Consider the following 21,007-nt stretch of genomic DNA (forward strand, 5'->3'; position numbering starts at 1 on the left):
GGACTAAGCTATGGGAGAAGCTGGAAGCCATTTCAATTGATATAGGCTTCTCCATTTATTACATGCCTTACATGCTAAAACACCCCTCAAGATTAGATGGTACAAGCAAGGGTCCCACTTGAGGTCAGTCAAAACTCAAAAGGGGGTTGCATTTTGGCCCCTTTGCTTTTCAACTTTTATATAAATAACACGGTAAAATGGTAAATAAACCAAATTACCATCCCTCCAAAATAGGTGATCGAAGTATCAGTCTGCTGCTCTATGCAGATGATGCTGTGATCCTCTCCAGGACACCTGTAGGCCTTAAAAGAGCCTTGCAAGCCCTCGTCCAGTATTCTATTTACAATAAACTGGACATAAATTATCAGAAAACCAAGGTTTTCTGGCTGGAGGAAATAACAGGGCAGAAAATTCCTATTGGGCATTCTGGAAGGGAAAATGGAAAGAAATATACAATATATCATACTACGCATATTGACGGCATGTAGAATTGTGATAGCACAGAACTGGAAACATCTGGATATCCCACCGGATCAAATTATAATAAAAAAAATATATGAATGTGCAGAAATGGACAGATTATCAATGGAAATGAAGGAGAGAGAAGATACTGAGTACTATCGAATATGGAATAGATGGTATTTCTGGCTGGAGAGTAAGCATAAAACTTAAGGGAGATTTTTGTCATGAGACTGAATTCTGAATAGAGGTTAAGATAATTTAAATAAGAATGTTGGTTTATAGAGATACTTAGAAACAGAATCTGTATACAGAGGTTAAATAAGATAAGAAATACCAATGTAGGAAAAGCTGTTATGAGTAATGTAATTTTGATGCGTTTGTCTTTGTGTGTTTTATATATTTTTTTGTTTTTGTGTATTGTGCTTTTTTTTGTATTGTGTATTTTAACTTTTGGAAATTCAATAAATATTATTTTTTTAAAAAGAAAAACAGAAAACCAAGGTTATAGCCTTTGCAAAAAGGCTAAAACTCTGCTCATGGTATCTTAATAGAATAGAATAGAATTCTTTATTGGTCAAGTGTGATTGGACACACAAGTAATTTGTCTTTGGTGCATATGCTCAGTATACATAAAAAGACATCAAGAATCACAAGGAACAACATCCAGTGACAGTCATACGGTACAATAAGTTAATGGTTGTAATACAGAACAAGTAACCACCTTTAAGTACATGGTGACATCCATGCCACTGGCTCAAGAAAAGGACAGAGTGAATATGTGGCTGCCTCTAGCCAAAGATCAGCAAAGGTCTTTCTCAAATGTTTCCACACAAAGGGAAGATACTATGTTCCTGCTACAATTCTCTTTCCAGCCAAACAGCTAGCACAGCTTCTTTACGGGACCTCAGCTCAGACTCTCAGCTTCATGTTTCACACCATTGGAAAGAGTTCAATCTAAATTTATTAAAGCAATTCTCCAGATGCCGCGTTGTGTCTCAAATGCACTTCTGCGCCCGGAGACAGGATTGACAAAAGTCAAAGCGAGAATCTGTGTAGCTTCTTTAAATCTTTGGCTAAATTTCTTCCTACATTAATCCTCCAAGACAAATTCTCCTCTTCATGGATCAAGGCCGTCGAGTCCAACCTTGCCAAACTAGGCTTCTCTCCAGCTTCAATATTCAAGTTGGACGATGACCAAACACAACAAACCTTGCGACAAAGGGTAGAGGACATCGAGAGGCAAGCGGGCTTAGGGACATCTCCGTTGTTTGTGGCTCCAGACTCTATTAGATATGTTGTTACTCCTGCCAGTTATCTTAGCCGGTTGGAAAACATTGTTGCTCGCAGGATGCCATGCGCTTCCATTGGCCGTCCTGTACAGCAAGTATAAAAAGATACTACTGATTGAAAGACTCCGCTCTGGTGGCTCAGGAGAGGTGGAGACCATTGGACACATATTCCTTCGATGCTCTTTCTACAGAAATATTCGAAAAAAACATATCCTCCCAATAATCGATAGGTATCCTGGCAATTCTGACACTGATTATCTCCAATGGCTACTTAACAGACTGTGATTACACCGCAGATGGCTAGATTCTGCACAGCAGCACTGGGGATCCGTTGGAAATATGATTACTCCACCATAGCTATTTTACACAACTAATGTAGCAAAACCTTTTTGCATTACTACCCATTTACATTTTAGTATTCAATGACTATGTCATTAAATTTAAGGATTGATTTTACAGTATAATTAGGCCATGTGTATCGAACAGATTGGATGCCAATTTCTGATTTTAATATAGATTTTATTTGTTATTATTTTATTCTAGAATTTTTAACTGGATATTCCTTGAGTGTTTTTATTTGTTCTTGTCTCTGGAATGTTAAGGGTAATCTGGGTTCACAACCAAGGTTGTGGACTGTTGAGCTGAGTACCCTACACATAAAAACGACTGAGACTGATTGTATACAATAACAGTCACTTGCAGACAAACTGGGGTTTGATATTCCTTTACTTTTAGGGAAAAGGCAAAATCATAGTCCAAAAACAATTCCAGGTCATACACATATAAAGCCAGTCAGTCAGGGATGTTACAAAGTCTTCTTACCAAGTCTTCTTTCAGTTCAGCAAAATACAATTCAATACACAACTGTCAGTATCTTGAGGAATCAGTAACTAGCCATGGTCAAGCAAGGATCATAAAGCTCAAATACACAGTTGCAGCATGTCTTCAGCTTACAATGCTGTAGCGTCCCTGTAGATTCCCAACAAGCTATAATTTAGTCTTCCTTTTATACATTGGCTACAGAGCTCAACCAATCAGGATGCTTGCATGATGCAGCACAGCCTTAAAGCAATATCATGCTGCAAACATACATAGTTAGTTTATATATTGCCTGGCCAACTAGTTAGGCAAATAACAATTTCCTGACATGGACTTTGACTGTAATAAACTTGATTTGATTTGAACTGTGTTATTCTTGGCACCAGGGTGAAATGTTTGCCTGAACAACACTATAATGATTTTAAGGCTAGCTATTGAGAGTCAGTGGCTCGGTTCATATATATCTTCACAATATCCTGTGATTTGCTCATATTTAGATTGTCATGATGTGCAAAACCAATTTTTTTTACAATGGATCACAAATTGAAATGGCAGGTTCTTTTGTTTGCATTACACATCAGCAAAATTAGTGGATCAGTATTTGAGATGATGTATATGTATGTCTATTCTTCTGAAAGATACCTGCTCTAAAATGATTAAAACCTTAGGAGCTCTACAGCAGGAGCTGAGGATATATATGCTTCATATGATCACTGATTAAAAGGCCTGGCCCTTCCCCGCCAGGCCCAGCCACCACCTTCTTAACCCAGATCTGCAGCAGCTTGCTGAGGAGGATGGATAGGAAGCTGCTCTGGAACATGTTCTTGAACATCCTGTTGCCGCAGGGCTGCTCCTCCGGGGTGCGTCAAGAAATTCAGAAAGGGGAAAGGATCCCCAGAGCCAAAAGGTGGGGCTGTCAGGCCTCTAAAGCGATTCCCCAATCCAACACCCTCCAGATGGAGTCACAACAGGAGGAAACTTATAGTAGTAACTATAAGTTATCATTTATTTTGCAAATCAGAGGTATCTTTCATATCATGATAAGCATTCCCAGATTTATGCCTTCAACAAGATGCGCCCACATACATATATACATACACACACACTCTTGACAGATATTTGCTGTGGACTTATCCATAAGACAATTCTGGCTGCTGACTATTCTTCTTCCTACAGCCATGCAGTAAAAGGGTTTGCAACCCTCTCTAATGCCACAAGATTTCACAGTGGAAGAGACCATTAGAAAAGAATTCAATATGAGTAAATATGCTTGACAATTTGATGAGAATAATCACATTAACAATTTGTCCCGAAGTCTCCAAAAGATCACGCTTTGTAGAAAAATGTTGTCAGCCAAGAGATGAATTGCAACCTACTGTCTGGTGGGACTTCACGGGGGTTACTCTCCATGTATTATTGCACAGTCAGTGTCCCCTGTTCACTGTGGTCCATATTCCAAAGGCGGTAAAACTCTGCAAAGTCTACATAGGATTCAACACGCCCATCTTCATCCGGCCTGAGAGAATGAGAAGGACGAGAACGGAAAAGGCCTCCATCTGAGCTTGAGCTGCTACTCTGGGTATGAGTGTTAGTAGACTGAAGAGTCACAGTAGGACTTTGACTGTAGGTAAAGCCATGAAGGGAGGAAAGAAAAGAAAGAAAAGCAATCATTCATTCAATCTTCACAAATGACAGAGCAAAGTAATTTGCAGTGGGACTCTCAAAGCCCCCACCCAATGGTCCCTCTGCACAATCACGTAACAACCACAATGGGGAGAACTGGGATTGTGATAATTGAGCAAGGTGATCACATAGATGTCTCACTTAACTTGTTTGGAGATCCTAGGAGGGCGGGTTTAGATTCTGAAAGGCTTTTTAGATTTAACATTGTCGCTGTCCTTGCTGACACAAGGTATGTATCAATTTTTAGCTGATGAAACACTCTGGGCTCTTTTCATATGTACCACTGCAAGCTAGGTTTTCCCTGATCCCATGCCTGTGACTTTCATCCCTTCCCCCCATGCAGGACTAATTTCCCCCTTGTTCGTTTTGGCCACTTGTTCAAGCTTGTCTACGCTTGTCCTTGGACTCTTCTTTTTCTTTTGTGTTAGCCATATCTACTTTTGTGTCACTGGAAAATTATGTAATTATTCTCTCAATTCTTTGAGAGAAGAGGTCAATTTGAGGTCATTAACAAAAATGTTGAACAGCACAGGGCTTGGAAGTTTACATTAAGCAGCATCTAGAAAAAAATAATGTAACACGTCCAGTATTCCATGGATAACAGGAATAAAGGGTAAGAGGGAATAAAACTTAACAGGGAACATTTACTTGGTAAGTGTGGGTGTGGCTTCATCCAGCGTAGAGCTGCTGTGGGCACCATTGACCATCTGACCTTGAGAAGGCATCACAAGTGATAAAGTCACACTGGTCTTGCTTGTGCTCTGAGTACTAGAGTAGGGCACTGACACAGGATAGACACGACCACCTAGAGGTACAGAAATACATCATGAAAAGAATGGGTAAACTGGGATATGCCAGTAGCTTTGTTCTAAAATTCCCCCCCGGATGTTAAAAGCATGGCCCTTTAATCCAATGATGAATAGCTTATATATATTGTTAATTAAAAAAAAACAGCATTATGGCTGCTTCATACTATCCTAAGCCAAATCAAAATCTCACAAGATGTTTATAATGCTTCTTTTTATGTGTGCTTATTTCTTTATATGCTTCTCTTTCACACAACTAACTGGGGGAGAGTAGAAGTCTAAATCTGCTGCTGTCTTTCACATACAATTTCTGTCACAGAAATATTTAATTTTCCCATACCTTGTGTTGGAGTCAGTGTGGGCTGGCTCATCTCCCCTAGTGGGTACCCAAAATTTCTTACTAGGACTGTCATGTCTTCATGCCGAGAGCAGAATTTGGACCGTTCACCACCACTGGCATAGGTATCACAGTGAATACGCTTAACTCGATCTACAACTGCTTGAGCCACAGAATCCAATGAAGTTTGTTTGGCAAACTCTGTGGCAATCATGGCTGCAATTTCCTGGAAAAGGAGGAAGTTTACAAAATATATATATATATGTTGGCATTAAATGTGATTCATGGAAAGCCCTGAGGATGTTGCTCCCATCACATAGGAGTTACTTATTTGTGAGCAGCCCCAATGCAGCTTAGACAACTGTGGGGGATCCTGCCCCAAAACAGACATCACCCCGAACAAGTATCCTCTGATCAAAACCCTGAGAATCAGATTATGGCTGGGCTCTTAAAGCGGCATTATAGGAAAGCTGCTCATGGCTAAACAGTTCCCAAAGATCTGGATAAACATTAGGACAACATCTCAGTAATCCATCTGAAGTGGAAAGGTATAAAACCTAATAAGCTTTTTTTCAGGACTGCACATTCTTCCTGCAAGTTTATGCGTACATACAGAAAACCTTCTATCAGCGGTGATATGGACATGGTTTTCTTGTAGGTTGCCCCATATATTTTCTCTTCCAATATAACCCTTTCATTTTTTAATATAATCTTACTGACAGTTTTAAAAACAAGAAATAAAAATTAATAGAAACAAAAACATAATCAGAAAGAAAAAAGAAATAAAAGAAAACTAAAGTGCAAAAAGAAAAAATGGTAGAAGAAAAATATAAAAAATATAAAAAGCGCTTCCAATCTTAGAGCAGCTGCAAGTTCGTTTGTAAATTTACTTCTTAAGTTACATGACAACTCTCTTCTTTCTATAATCTTTCCTATTTGATTGTCAAAACCATACATCATACTTTTTTTGGTTTTGTTTTACACAAAAAAGTCAGTAAAGTCAATAATAAACATAGATATTATCTTCTCTAATCCCAATGTACCTCTTATAAGGTACCTATATACACAAAGAAGAAAGAGAGATTACCATATTTTTCGGACTATAAAATGCACCGGTTTATAAGACGCACCAAAATTTTGAAGAGATAAGTAAGGAAAAAAAGGTTTTTGCCCTCCTTGGCCCTCAGGCACTCTGTAGGCCTCCCAAACCCTCTGCGCACCAGTTTTTCACAAAAACGGGCAAAAAACAGGCCGTTTTCCACCCGTTTTTGAAAAAAATGAGGTGTGCAGAGGGCTTAGGAGGCCTGCAGTGTGTTCCTGGGGGCTGGGGGAGGGCAAAAATGCCATTTTTGTGAAAAACGGGGTGTACAGAGGGTTTGGGAGGCCTGCAGAGTGCTCCTGAGGGCTGGGAGAGGGCAAAAGCGCTATTTTTGCGAAAATCGGTTTGTTTTTCGCAAAAATGGAATGAGCAGAGTGGGGCGGGACTTCGGGAGGCCAAAAATGGCTGTATTCGGTGTATAAGACGCACCAACATTTCCACCCTCTTTTACGGGGGAAAAAGGTGCGTCTTATCCTCCAAAAAATATGGTATTTTTTTATTCTTCCCATCCCGAGTACTGGAAATGGCTGGAAGGAAGAAAATCGCTATAGGTCTTTGGGGCAGATCTGAATGTCAAGTTCTAATCTAAGTGGTCAAAAATGACTGCTTGTGTCTCTCTGGTGGAACTATTAGGAATGGGGAGAATGTGATGCTTTTCCTGGGGATATAGGCTTGTATTCCTAAAAATACTCTTATTAATGATTTAACAGGGGCTCAGTTACATCATAGTTTCTAAAAACATTTATTCAGGTTTGCATTATTTCCTACACTTTATATAAAATCAACCATTTTTAAAGGAAAAATTTCTATTATTATTGTTCTACATGCTTCAGACCAATATAGATCATTTATTTCTACAAAAGGTGAACTCAAATGAGGTTTATGCTTTTCAAAAAGTTCTTATTAAACTATAGAAGAGAGTGTAATATTGGAAAAGAAGATACAACTCTTGTAAGTTATTGGCTTTTTAAATAAATTAAGTAAAAAACACATTACAATCTATATAGGATATCAAAAGGAATAGATATGTATATAATTTTTTCTTAATCAAGCATTTTTTAAAAACTGTGTAGCAATAATCCTTTACTGCTACACTTTAAACATGATTTAAATAAAACATTAGAAGATGAATTATCACATTTACCATAAGATCAGTCCATTTTTCCTTTACATCTTTCACTTCGGGAAATTATCATTAAATTCCTGGACATGATAATGTTTCCAGAAGAACATTAGAACAAATATTTATTGTATCTAATTTAAAGGGGCTTTCCATATTTATTCAACTACAGTAAGTCAATATATGTAGCCTATGACTATCATTAAGTGTTGTACTTCAGAACTGTTGATGAACGTATCTTTTCTTTTATGTACACTGAATGCATATGCACCAAGACGGATTCCTTGTGTGTCCAATCACACTTGGCCAATGGAAAATTCTATTCTATTCTATAGGATGCTGGATACTTTTCTCTGGCAAGGACGTTCAGTGAAATGTTGACTATATAATTTATAATTATTTGATGAAATAGGAATTTTTAATTTCATACTTTCAGGGTTGCTATTAGTATTTATCCTAATTTTGTTTCCTATTTGGAATAAGGATCTTTACAATTCAGCTCCTCTTTGGACTCAAGAGCTACTATCTGACAAGTACTATTGGTGCAAAGTTTTGTTTTACTACTTGATTTAATGCTGCAGGACATCTATGGAAAATAACGGGCCACAGATATAATTTTGAGCTATTAATCAATGAAAAGCCTGTATTGTGAAATAACGTCAGTTTAAAACTAGCATCAAATCCTTTTTCTGGGTAATTGTGGTCTCTCAAATCAATTGCTTCAAATCAATTCTGAAGAAATATTTTTAAAATGCAGATTCAAAAAATGAATTTTATTTTCCCCAGAATGCTTACAAGCAATTTGATAAAATTAAAACTATTATTTAATTCTGATGCAATCACAACTTCTGACATTCTATGATGGCTAAAAGGTCCTGCAATTACTTAGATGCATCTTAGGCATCTAAGCCAGTAACCCTTCTTTACCTGAAGGAATTTGATAGGGTTGATAGTTTTTATGTGACCCCTGGAATAAGCAGCTTATCGTGTCCCAAGATAAACCAATAAACCAATGGTGGTTGCACTTTAGAATACGAAATCTGTTTCCTACATTCTAAATATAACAATAAAACACCAGATTTTACTCTGTATATATTGCACATATTAGAGAGAATGTTCAGCTCTCTCTACATTATTGGCCATGCATCTACAAGAATGGCTCATCTATAATGCTGTACTGTTATCTACAGATTATAAGCATTCAGAATTGAAACGCCTTTCAGTTTAGATCTAAAGACAATAATGTGGTGCAAAAGAACAGTTTTTAACTGCTATGGAGTCACTACCTGATTGGCTTGTCCAGGTCCATGAGCAGCTTCTAGAGCTTTGTAGAGTCCTTCTGACATGAGCACAAGAAAGCCTGTGACGCCATCTAATGGGTGACCACCATGGATTTCAGGCTCTGCTATGATTGGCTTAGATTTCGCAGCACTTCAAAGAGAAACCTCAATTAGTACTATATAATGCAATGGAAAAGGATTTGGCAATACAATAAAATTAAATAGGGAAGTGAGAGTAAGATACAAATAAGCTTTACCTTACCTAAGAATTTCAATATCACTGTAGCCATATTTGACCTTATAATCTCCAATACGCCGAGTACTTTCTTGCCCACCTATGGTTCCTACTTGCTTTATTTTTGCTGCATCTAAACCTGCCGGGGTATAAAATAAAAGCCTCATTGATTTAGGTATATGTGCCAAGAGGTTACATTTGCATTCCAAGTCAGGGGACAGCAATGTCAGTTGGAAAATTAATTAACCAATGAAGGAAGAGATCATGAACTTAAGGAGAGACCGAAAACTGACTTTCATCTTTAGTTGGAAGGGGAAGGGGAAGGGGAAGGGGAAGGGAGAGGAGAGGAGAGGAGAGGAGAGGAGAGGAGAGGAGAGGAGAGGAGAGGAGAGGAGAGGAGAGGAGAGGAGAGGAGAGGAGAGGAAAGGAAAGGAAAGGAAAGGAAAGGAAAGGAAAGGAAAGGAAAGGAAAGGAAAGGAAAGGAAAGGAAAATACAGCAAGGGTTTGGGGTTTGGGGGTTTTTGTTTTGGCTTATTACCCAATAGTTGAATGTCTGTTTTTCCAGAGATCAATAAACGCCTGAGTTTCTGAATACAACAGAAAGCCATTTAATTGACCTGGTGGCTAGTGGCTGCCTAGATAACAACTCACCTACTGGTTCTTTGGTGAATATTTTTCTGAACCACATATAACATATATTGGAACAAATTTAAATGTTTGGCTTATGTATTTGGTTTTTTTAGAATAGAATTTTTATTGGCCAAGTGTGATTGGACAAACAAGGAATATGTTTTAGTGCATATGCTCTCAGTGTACATAAAAGAAAAGAAAAGAAAACCTTCATCAAAGGTACAACTTTTACAACACAAATGATGGTCATAGGTTGCAATTTAACTCTTAATGGTAGCAACAAAAAGTTACAGTCATACAGTCATAAGTAAAAAGAGATTGGTGATGAAAATAATGAGAAGATTAATAGTAGTGTAGATTTAGTAAATAGTTTGACATTGTTGAGGGAATTATTTGTTTAGCAGTGATGGCCTTCGGGAAAAAACTGTTCTTGTGTCTAGTTGTTCTGGTGTGCAATGCTCTATAGCGTTGTTTTGATGGTAGGAGTTGAAACAGTTTGTGTCTAGGATGTGAGGGATCTGTAAATATTTTCCCAGCCCTCTTCTTGATTCGTGCAGTATACAGGTCTTCAATGGAAGGCAGGTTGGTAGCAATTATTTTTTTGCAGTTCTAATTAACTAATTTAATTAATTAAATTAAATTAATTAAATTAATTAATTTAAATAGTTAAATTAATTAATTTATCATCCATTCTCTGTAACTGGGAATACTACAGCTGAGACTAAATAAAATATTAGTTTTGCAACCTCTGGTGGCAACAAAAGCTCCTTTTCAATTACTCTGATATTCAGATATTCAATTATATATTTCCTATAGTGGGAAGGAGAGAGATTATTACCTTCACCTGTTCTATTGGGCATGTTTTAGCTTGACACTGCTAACTAGAGAACCCATCAATAAATGGGTTCTCTGTGATACTCTGTAGGGAAACAAAAGAAAAAGAAAAAGAAAAACCTCAGCAAAAAAAAATCTTATTTTGGAATCTCTTCCCCCTACTGCAGGGAAGTAATCTGGGAGCTACTTATAAACTCACAATACTTTTTTGATAGTATGAACACTGATATTAAACTGCTCCAAAAAACCCTCACATATTTTGTTTTATCCAGTTTGTTAAATTAAAATGCCAATTCTTGAGGATGGTGGGGGCTTTTAAAGCATTCTTCTATATTTTTTTTTTCCTCCGTGGCTTTGCCTACTTCTGCATCATAACTTCAGCCAACTGCTTGTGCGATTATTTTTAATTAATTAAGAACCATAGGCTTGCACATTACTCTGGGTTACTAGGTGTTTAAAGGCTCACCTACTAATGTTCCCAATAATAACTCATAGTTTCCACGAGAGTTCCAGTAATCCAATGTACCATATCCATGGTTTATTTCCTTCCACTTTGTGAAGCATACTAATTTTAACTAGTTCATCATAAATTCACCTCACATTGCCAAATTATATGAAGTCACTCTTTATTTGATCCAAGACTGGTTGACTTGATTTTGTTGGGGGTCATGTTGTTCTTAGTAACTGCCAGAGGAACATTTCTTACCCAGTTGTGAAAAGCGGAATAATTCATCTTCATTCTCGGTAGTGTGATCCATATTGAGCTGTGTCACTTGCAATCCATCCATGGTAGATTTGCACAAAAGTGCACGGTTTGTTCCTGTAAAGACAGAATGTACAATGCAAAGTCAGAAACTGTAACTGACCACTACCACCCTATGACCAAAAATATTTTTGTTTCTTGCTAGGAAACTGTACAATTCCAAGCTGTTTCACAAAGCTATTTTTTGTGGTCATTTGAGAAATCAGAGAAGCATTTTCCTTGGATAAATCCAATCAACCAACTCTCATCACTTAATGCTGGACTCAGAAAGTGCCAAGTCAAAAGTGCATAAAAGAGGAACATACCTACATTAGCGATATAAAGTTTGTTGTTAAGAATCACTGCCACAATGGCCATGGCTCCTCCAGAGATTTCCTTTTCTACAGCCTTCAACCTCTCCAAAATTTTCTGGTATTGAGGAGGCAGCTGGTGATGGGGAACCCCCTATAAGACAAAGCCATAACTAAGCTTATCAGCAATATACTTTGGGAATCTTCTATGCATCAAAAGAATTGCTGTGTTTATATTTTTCTTCACCTACATACATATATACTTGTCAAGTAAGGAAAATGCATCATGCATTTGACAAACGTCACTCCAGTCCTCAAAGTTTATGTCATAATAAATGTACTAGTTTTCTAAAATGTTAGCACATTTTTAATATAAAAAGAACAATCACATAACAGCATTTGACAGGATCAAAACAAGCTACCAAACAAAGGCATTCAAACATATTTAGCTTAACCATCTCTATATTAGGTCAGGATTGTTAAAACATTTCCCTCTCAAAATACTTGTGCTATGCATGAAACAGAATTTCCAATTAATTTAATAGTTATAATCATTATAAACATAGGACATTAAAGGACTTTTTTTGTGTGCCTTTGAGTAAGTGTTGCCTCCTGGTGGCTGCCCAAACAAGTCCTTGCAGTTCTTTTGACAAGATTTTAGAAGTAATTTGCCACTGCTTCCTTTTAAGGGCTGAGAGAGAATGATTGATTTAAGATTGCCCAGTTTGCTCCAGTTCTAAGGCTGTACTAAAACTCACAATCTTCTAGCCTGCAGGTTTAACCACTATACCAAAGTACCTCTCAAAGGACTGCATTATTTCTTAATTATTTAACAGATTGCAAGGGCCCAGTTTTTTGCATACAGTATTTATATTCTATTATTCCAGCTTCTACTCACATAGCACTCATCTACCCACATTCTAAAATAACACATAAACAATTAGGGTTTCCAAAAATAAAATGTGAAGTCAATGTTCTGGAATTGCCTAGTAAGATATGGAGTTACCTCTGGTAATTGGGATTGGAGGCTGGCTTTTTCTGCCAATGCATCATCAATGGACTCCAAGAAACTTCTTTCTACCACATCAAAGGCCTGAGAAAGTACCAGAAATAGATTAATAGAAATAGTCCATTAGACCCCAAATATTTATAACCAGGTATATAGAAATGATCAGATGATTCTTTCTGTCAATTATTATATCGTCTTCTAGGAATTCCCTAAATGTGCTCATGCTGGTATGCTCATACCAAAGAGATTACATCTGTATATGTAATACATGTTACATCATTTGTTTGTGCCAAAACATCCCACTACTCTCATCAGCACAGTTTCATATTACACTTATTTTCTCTTTCACTGGACAAACAGGCTGACATTTCTAATTGCCAGTATAAATAAATGAAACAGGCAGATAAAAGAAAATAGGACTATGAAAAAATAACTACAAGATTTGAGGGTTGGCTTCAGAGATTCAAAACCAGTCATTTTCTTCAATAAATAAATGAGGAAGTGTAATGTTCTCAACTCATTTAATTGGATTCTCTTTATCTAGTTTTAGGACTTCTATGAAAAACAGATCACATCTGAAGTTATATCAGTGCAGAGATACTGAAAATTCAAAAGGGTTCACAAACTTTTAAGCACCACTGTAGCATTTCGGCTAATTGTTCAAACTGCGGTCTCTAGTTTATAAACTTTTGAGAGCTTGTTTGCTTTCTGACAAAAGGTGCAAGGTGAACAGAAAGAGAGAATTGCCAATTCTGAAGTGTCAATTATTAAATGGTCTCTCCAGAACACTTCTACTGCTTTTTCTGATACCACACAAAAGCATATCTATTTTCTGGGATCCTCTAAACCCACAAATTCTTTTTTTATCAAACCTTTTAGAATATTTGTGGGTTTTGTCAGATTTCTTTTCAAACTGATTTTGCATTTTTAACATGCCTATGTCTATGTCTATTAAGATCTTTGTGACTTTACTAAATGGTACTTGGCCCTATTTTAAAACTTATACATTTTAAGAAACTTTCTATTGCTATTACTACTATTTTAAAGTTCTTTGAACAGTATCATACAATAATGATTCTCACTACATGAAAAGAAATACTGAACTTTTGAGTAGTTTTAATTTAAAGATGCATCCTAGAAAAGAAGAGCATGATTTTTCTAAAGAGAAACAGACACCAAAGAATTTCATTGGCTTAGTTGAAATTATTTCTTGAAGGTTTTAATTTATCAATGTTTCCACAATTGGGCATTTATTTGTTCATTTATGAAATGAGAACCAAGTATAAACCCCTAACAATTGTGTTGGAATGTGATTTATGTATCTCTGTTAAGAACCCAGCAATTACTTTTATATTCGTATAGCAAAAACATTTTTTAATTTCCTGTCTTATGTGAAACGAAAACATATTTGGGCTTCATTAAAGTTATATTGGATTTTGATGCTAAGTCTCATGAATATATAAATTTGTGGAATAATAATAAACAATTGAGAAGATGTTCTATTAGAAAACATGGGAAGATCCTGGAATAATTATTTAAATCAAGGATTTTTAATAACTGCAGGTAACATTTTCTTTGCTGACACATCAGTAGCAATATATTCAACATAGCATGTTTTGATTTCTCAGTATGGATCAGACGGCTGCTTCAGAGAAATCTCAATCTCATTTTTATACTGTCTGTTATTGAAATTAAACCAGGTCCATATCAGAAACTGAAAAACTGAAGTTGAATTTACTGATATTTCTAAGTTATGGAATAAAGAGTTGAATACTTAATAATGGATTATCAATGGGTCAAAATATTTAAACATTATTTCTTTAAATTTGAATTTGAACTCAAACCCACAAAAGATTTTATTCCAAGCCTATTGAAGTCCTCAGAGTATGTGTCAGAAAGCGTAGACAATAGATTGTTGATGTTATAGAAAAATTGAGGGTATATTGATTCAAATGATTTATATCTGGTTTTGGAAGAATACAATTTCATAATTTGTTGGATATTATTGTTTTCTTTCCTATTCTTTTATTTTTCATTTACAAATTCCAATACAATTATAGATAAAGAGAAGATTCTATTACCTGTAACAGGATTCTGCGCACCTCTGCCTCATCCTGCTCTGCATTCAGTTGGCCCAACAGGAGTTCTGCAGAAAGCCGCTCTCCCACAAAGTTTGTGATACGGTTACCATCATAACCATTAAAGACTCCATAGAGGTAGCAATTATTTTCACTTCTGCCAAAATGAGTCAGGATAGGTAAGCAGTGCTCTTTCTTATGTAATCAGAGTAACAGCCAGAGAAAACCAAATGAAAGAATGAGAAAATTGTACCCTTGTTCCAGGGATGTCAAACTTAAGGCCCGTGGGCCAGATCCAGCCCATGGGGTACTTAGATCTGGCCCACGGGGGAAACAACAAATGACCGGCCCGCAGTGCCTCTGCCAGAGAAAACAGAGCTCAGGAGGGCCGCCTACCACCCTCTTGAGCTCTGTTTTTGCTGGCAGAGGGTTGCAGGAGGCCATCACAGCCAAAAACGGAGCTCAGGAGCCTGTTTTCACTGGCAGAGTGCTCGGGCCACCACAGGTGCCCCCGACACGAGTGACATTGAGCTGGCCATGCCCACCCTAGCCCCTGGAGGTCAAACACAACCCTGATGCGGCCCTCAATGAAATCGAGTTTGACACCCCTGACTTTTTATTTTATTTTACTTATTTATTTAATTTTGTCGTAACAATATATACAAGCATCACACAAAAAGATTATATAATATATAAACATAAAGGGGAGAAACAAGGAAGTATAAGCATATGCATATATATATATATATATATATATATATATATATATATATATATATATATATATATTGAAGTCTCATTCGTCATCTTCAGGCTTCAGTTTCGTGCTTCTGGGCGCAATCTGGGAGCAATTGCTCCCAGAAGCACGAAGCTGAAGCCTGAAGATGACGAATGAGACTTCGTCGAAACGTCGCCAAGACACTTCCAATTTTACGCGGGAGAAAACCCGAATAACCAAAGACCTACATATATATATATATATGGACCAGAAGCCAGACCGCAGCTGCAACATTAGCCATTTCAAACCCCTCCAATCCATTCATGCAGCAGACTGACACCCACTATGAAGATGTAGCAAGACCACAAAGCCCCACAACATACATTGGACAAACCAACAGAAGAATAAGTGCACGCATTGAAGAACACAAGAACTCATTCAAAAAAGAGGAACCAACTTCTTCCCTGGTCCAACACTTTAAAGTCACAGGACATGATATTGACTTTAAAAAGACCAGAACTATCGCCAAAACTGAACACTTTAACAACAGAATAATCAGAGAAGCCATTGAGATAGAAAAACGCCCACACAGCATGAACAAACGAGATGACACCTCCCGCCTACCAGCCATTTGGAAACCCGCCCTTATTGACAAACGAGTCCCTAACACGAGGAATGACACCAGACCCACACTCACAAGGTCCACACAGGATGTCACCACCGCACATCCACCCAGAAAGCAGACCCAAACCCACACTGATCATGAAGCACGACCAAGGACCAGAAGCCAGACCGCAGCTGCAACATTAGCCATTTCAAACCCCTCCAATCCATTCATGCAGCAGACTGACACCCACTATGAAGATGTAGCAAGACCACAAAGCCAAACAACAGCTATGCAGCTCACCAGCTCAAATCCCCTGCAGCACAGACTAGACTGAGCACAACCAAGCCCCCACCAACACAGGACACCCCCAGCCAATCAGAGCACAGAAAACCCCATCCAATCAGAGCACAGCCAAGCTCCCACCCAATCAGTTCAAACCCCACTAGCAGTTAAAAGGAAGAAACAGCTGCGATCACACATTGCTCCCAGAAGCACGGTTGAAGCCTGAAGATGACGAATGAGACTTCGAAACGTCGCCAAGACACTTCCAATTTTACACGGGAGAAAACCCGAACAACCAAAGACCTATATACAAACACCCGTGAAAACCTCAGAAAACATATATATATATATATATATATATGAAAAGAAACAATAGGACAGGAACGGTAGGCACTTTTGTTCAGTTGAACAGTTCCATTCAAATCTGTGGCTACTTACCTGAATTTCAACCAGTTATCCTCTAAGGGATGAATTTCAGTGCCCTTTCCATCAGTAGTATAAGAACGATTAGAAGCTGAACCGACACCAGAGAGCTGACATAGCGGCAAGTCATCTGTCCAGCTTGAAAGCTGCTCCTAAATATTTAGAAGAAGAAAGCTCCATTTCTCAATAAAAGCAAATGTAATAAATGGCATATTAATCAGAATGCCTTATCAGATTGCTAGCAGTTAAAACACTTAAGATCCTTTTCATACTTACATAGATCTTGCCACCTCAATCATATTTTCCCTGCTGTTGCATCACTCTTGCTTACTGCCTGCTCCTTGAAACCTAACTCCAGATATTAAATGCCCATGTATTGCATACTCTATACTACCATCTGAATATAGATAACTTGTCCTGCAAAACTACTAAGAGGCATACATTTTAATTACCATCATGTTATCCTCCAGAAAGCCACGTAAGTATTTATAAAGCAGTTCCTTTTTTAAATAGGGGTCTAAGGGCAAGAGTTCAAATAGCGCAGATTGGAAGCTGCAAGCTACCAGTAACTGAAATCTGCAAAATCTTTCATTCATCTTGATAGGCACCACTCATGACTAATGCTGAATTGAACTTGACTATATTGTATACAGATGCCAGAGCCAGAAATATAATTATCTTGCTATATTACTAATATCAAAAGAGCACCAGAAGCTGTTTTATTATCAGTGTTTTTCCTTTACTCTTTATACTGAGAAAATTATCTCAACAAAACTGATGCAAAATAGGATAGCTGATGCAAAGTAGGATAATATATTAATGCACAAAGTACCGGTACATGAATAGTGGAACTAGAGTATCTTACTGATATGCTGCATCTTATGAGAGCAACCATGTTTTGATTTCACTTAATTCCTTTCCCTGATAAAGTAATAAAATAGCTATATATTCCGGGGGATAGTTGGAGTGGAAAAATACTATTTTTCATTTTCATGCATATTTTGTGAAAATTATAAGCATGAAATTGCTCCGATTCGGTTTCTAATTTGCAAATTTTATTGTACCCAGAAGGAAAAAAAAAAAAAAGGGGGGGACACAGCAGTTTCTCACCCGATAACTGCAGGTAATAAAGGATGTCTGGTTTCATTCAAAAGTTTGGGAGACAAGTTAGGATCTAGCCCCAAAGGTGCTTTTTTTCAAGAGGCAACTGGACTTTCTGATTTTTCTTTGAAGATGTTTCGCTTCTCATCCATGATGATTCTTCAACTCTGACTGGATGGTGGGGAATGGAAGGATTTATACTCCTTGCAGACAGTTGGTCATTTGCATTCTTTTAGCCAGTCATTAAGGTCAGCTGGAGGTTTATCTGTGTCATCAGAGTCACCTGAGTGGTGCAAATTAGTGTGGATGTGGAACCCTCTTGGAACTGTTGAAAAGACGTGTTATAGATTGGAGATAGATGATGTCGTATCCCTCCCCTTCTGTTGAGAGAGGGCTGTTCAATTTTGATTTTGTCCAGTTGCCTTTTGAGAAGAAGAAAAAAAAGCACATTTGTGACAACCATATACCTGGTTGACTGAGAATCTCCAGACATTTAGGATGTAGCCTATTTACACGCCCCACATTTTGCAGCTTACGGAAATGGGGCGCACCCGCCTTTGGCAACGGTGCCTCTTCCGGCTGGGTTGGCTGCAATGCCTAGACTTCCAAATCAGCCCAGCCTACCGCGGGAGGTATCTTGGCGCATGGAAAACTACGCATCCCAAAATGCTGCCTCGCGTACGGCATCATTAAAGGGGAAACCCCTCTATGCCTTTGGCTCCGGTAACTTCCACGGCTGAAAGGGAGCAGACCGTGTACCTCTGCCTGCAACGCCCATCCCTTCCGTTAACGTTGCAGGGAAGCATCCCTCCGTGCATGGGCAAGGCAGGGGAAAAAGCAGCCACCCGACTCTTCCCTTAAATCCGGGAGTGGTACTTTCCTCCGTCCCTTCTCCCCCCCCTCCCCCCGCCGTCGCGCCCCTCCTGGGATCCCATAGAAAAAGCGAAGCTGCTCACACTCTGCAAAAGACTCCTCCTCACTGCCGCCATCTTTACGCAGAAGCAATACCCTCCTCCCACCCATCGGCGGGCGAGAGAGGTAGGATCGGGCTGCAGGATGGCCATCGGATGTAGGTTTAGCCTGCGGAATTGGTTCTGATTTCCCTCGGTCGACAGCGCCCTCGAGAGGACGGGAGGAAATATTGAGGGTCGTTGTTTTGCTCTTCTGCGTTTTGTCCTGCGTATCATTTGTTTTGTTTTGTTTTTTAAATATACACTTATCTATTTGCAGCAAGAAATTTGTCAGCGTAGTCCTCGGCTACCAAAGCGGATATGGTGTATTTTGCAGATAAAACAGGAGGAGCGCCGCGGACATCAGCACCAATTGGCTTTCTATATTCAATTGATCATATATTTCTAAGCCTTGTACTGAGGCGGACTATTTGAGCAGTATATTGTACATTTTCACAGAATTGGGGAATTTTAAGTCTGCGAATCCACATCTTAGATCATCTCTGAGAAATTTCAGTAGCCTGCAAAATATTATCTTGTGATAATTGCATGTTACCTTTGGTGCCGCCTTCTCCTACTGCAATTTTGCTTAAGTTTTAAGTTTACCACTCATTTTCAAAGTGGCACCGATTTGTAATGTAGTGTTTAAGGTCCTGGCTTTAGTCTGGAGAGATCAATTCCAGGTGCCTTTCATAGAACTCCCTAGCTGGTTTAAGGCTGACCTGACCTACCTGCCAAAGTTGTTGTAAGGATAAAAAGATTAAATGAGTGGAGTTCCCCATGAGCTCCTGGAGAAGTGGGAGATGAATGAATGAGTTTGTGACAGACCTTAGAGCAGCCAAGCCAGGTTTTACATTCAAGATGGCCTCTTTTCTAGGGTTGTCCCCAAAAGACTCCAATGTGAAAGTTGCAGAACTGTAAATTGAATGGATTTTTTCTTGAATGGCTTGGAAAGGGTTAGTAGATGGACCAGCTGGCTGTAAACATGAGATCTGTGCTGAAATGCTTTGGAAATTGGTAAGAGAAGGTTCTTCCTATTACAGTACCCTAACTATTCAGTGTCATACAGTACAGGTAGTCCTCAACTTACAGCAGTTTGTTTAGTGACCATTCAAAATTACAAAGGCACTGAAAAAAGGGATTATGACTGTTTTTCACATTTAAGACCATTGCAGTATCCCCATGGTCACATGATCAAAATTCAGATGCTTGGCAACTGACTCATAGTTAGGATGGTTGTAGTGTTCCAGGGTCATGTGATCACTTTTTGCAACCTTTTGACAAGTCCACTGAAAAGTCAAATTCACTTAACAACCGTGTTACTAACTTAACAATTTCAGTAATTCACTTAACAAATGTGGCAAGAAAGGTTATAAAATAGAGCGAAACTCACTTAACAAATGTTTCATTTACCAACAGAAATGTTGGGCTTAATCTTGGTCGTATATCGAGAACTAGCCACTTCTTAATAGAAATCTTAATGTCTCAGTAAGAATGTGTTTCAGAAATCTTAGCCATTGGAGGAATCATATGATGAAATGAATCCAGTGGCTTGTCATCTTTTCCCCCTGGATTGTACCCAAATGCCTCTGCACACAATAGGTTGATGAGGTTTGCTAGTGCAGGTATAAAGTATTAGCTCACCATGCTAATGACTAGAAGCAACAAGCAGCCAGATCTTTGAATGGAGGTGCCTCTGTTTTAGGTTACCTTGAGAAGTCCTTTTTCTGTCACATGCTGGCTGGTATAAGCCACATAAAATGTGGCTGGGTGCTCTTGGTTCTTCCCATTTTCTCAGAAAACAAACGACATTTTAGTATTGTGTGAACTGCCCTGAAAAGCTTTCAGGTTGGAAAATGAGATTTTAAAAATCACACAAGGTAAGATTATGCATCTTTTTTCACATCAAGAGCCACAGTTTCCTTGGGCCTGCTTCGAAAATCAGACAAGGTTGGGGAAAAGAGATGGTAGAGCCTGTTAGGTGAAGAGATGAAGGTGTTGAGCTGAGATATGGGAGATCTGGATTGAAGCCAGCGGTGTACTGGAACAGGCTTGTACCAGCTTGCAAGAACGACTGGTTAAATTTTCAGAAACAGTGAGAGCAGAGCTGAGCTGTGACACCTAGCATGCTGATTTGGCACACTACTGATTGAAGCCCACTTTCCCACCAGATACTCACTGGGTCGCTTTGA

At 38.4% G+C, this 21,007-nt stretch overlaps 2 protein-coding genes and 1 long non-coding RNA gene across 3 annotated transcripts in view; 1 reads left to right on the plus strand and 2 right to left on the minus strand.

The window, feature by feature from the left end:
* LOC131202237 (uncharacterized) overlaps positions 1-21,007 on the plus strand; it is an 80,656-nt gene that overhangs the window by 49,468 nt on the left and 10,181 nt on the right. The gene's annotated exons all lie outside the window — the stretch shown is intronic.
* TAB1 (TGF-beta activated kinase 1 (MAP3K7) binding protein 1) lies at positions 1,050-19,110 on the minus strand. The gene is made up of 11 exons (XM_058190996.1): positions 18,822-19,110; positions 16,780-16,916; positions 14,738-14,891; positions 12,654-12,740; positions 11,663-11,801; positions 11,301-11,414; positions 9,158-9,269; positions 8,902-9,046; positions 5,400-5,622; positions 4,902-5,058; positions 1,050-4,191 (listed from the first exon to the last, which is right to left on the minus strand). The coding sequence occupies exons 1-11, from the start codon at positions 19,050-19,052 to the stop codon at positions 3,984-3,986; spliced, it is 1,707 nt and encodes a 568-aa protein (XP_058046979.1). The 5' UTR covers positions 19,053-19,110; the 3' UTR covers positions 1,050-3,983.
* SYNGR1 (synaptogyrin 1) overlaps positions 16,780-21,007 on the minus strand; it is a 33,975-nt gene continuing 29,747 nt past the window's right edge. Inside the window, exon 5 of the transcript XR_009156097.1 lies at positions 16,780-16,916. The gene's annotated coding sequence lies outside the window, so the exon portion shown is untranslated. The remainder of the gene's footprint in view (positions 16,917-21,007) is intronic.

Source organism: Ahaetulla prasina, chromosome 7 (genome assembly GCF_028640845.1).
Source record: "Ahaetulla prasina isolate Xishuangbanna chromosome 7, ASM2864084v1, whole genome shotgun sequence".
NCBI classification, from domain to species: domain Eukaryota; kingdom Metazoa; phylum Chordata; class Lepidosauria; order Squamata; family Colubridae; genus Ahaetulla; species Ahaetulla prasina.

What these genes read in the sequence shown, in the direction of transcription:
- TAB1 (XM_058190996.1), bottom strand. Translation starts at nt 19,052, where the DNA reads ATGATACGCAGGACAAAACGCAGAAGAGCAAAACAACGACCCTCAATA. An exon ending in GGAGGAGTCTTTTGCAGAGT is followed by an intron (nt 16,917 to 18,821) that starts GTGAGCAGCTTC and finishes CTAAATATTTAG; the next exon opens with GAGCAGCTTTCAAGCTGGAC. An exon ending in ACTTTATATCGCTAATGTAG is followed by an intron (nt 11,415 to 11,662) that starts GTATGTTCCTCT and finishes CTGTCTTTACAG; the next exon opens with GAACAAACCGTGCACTTTTG.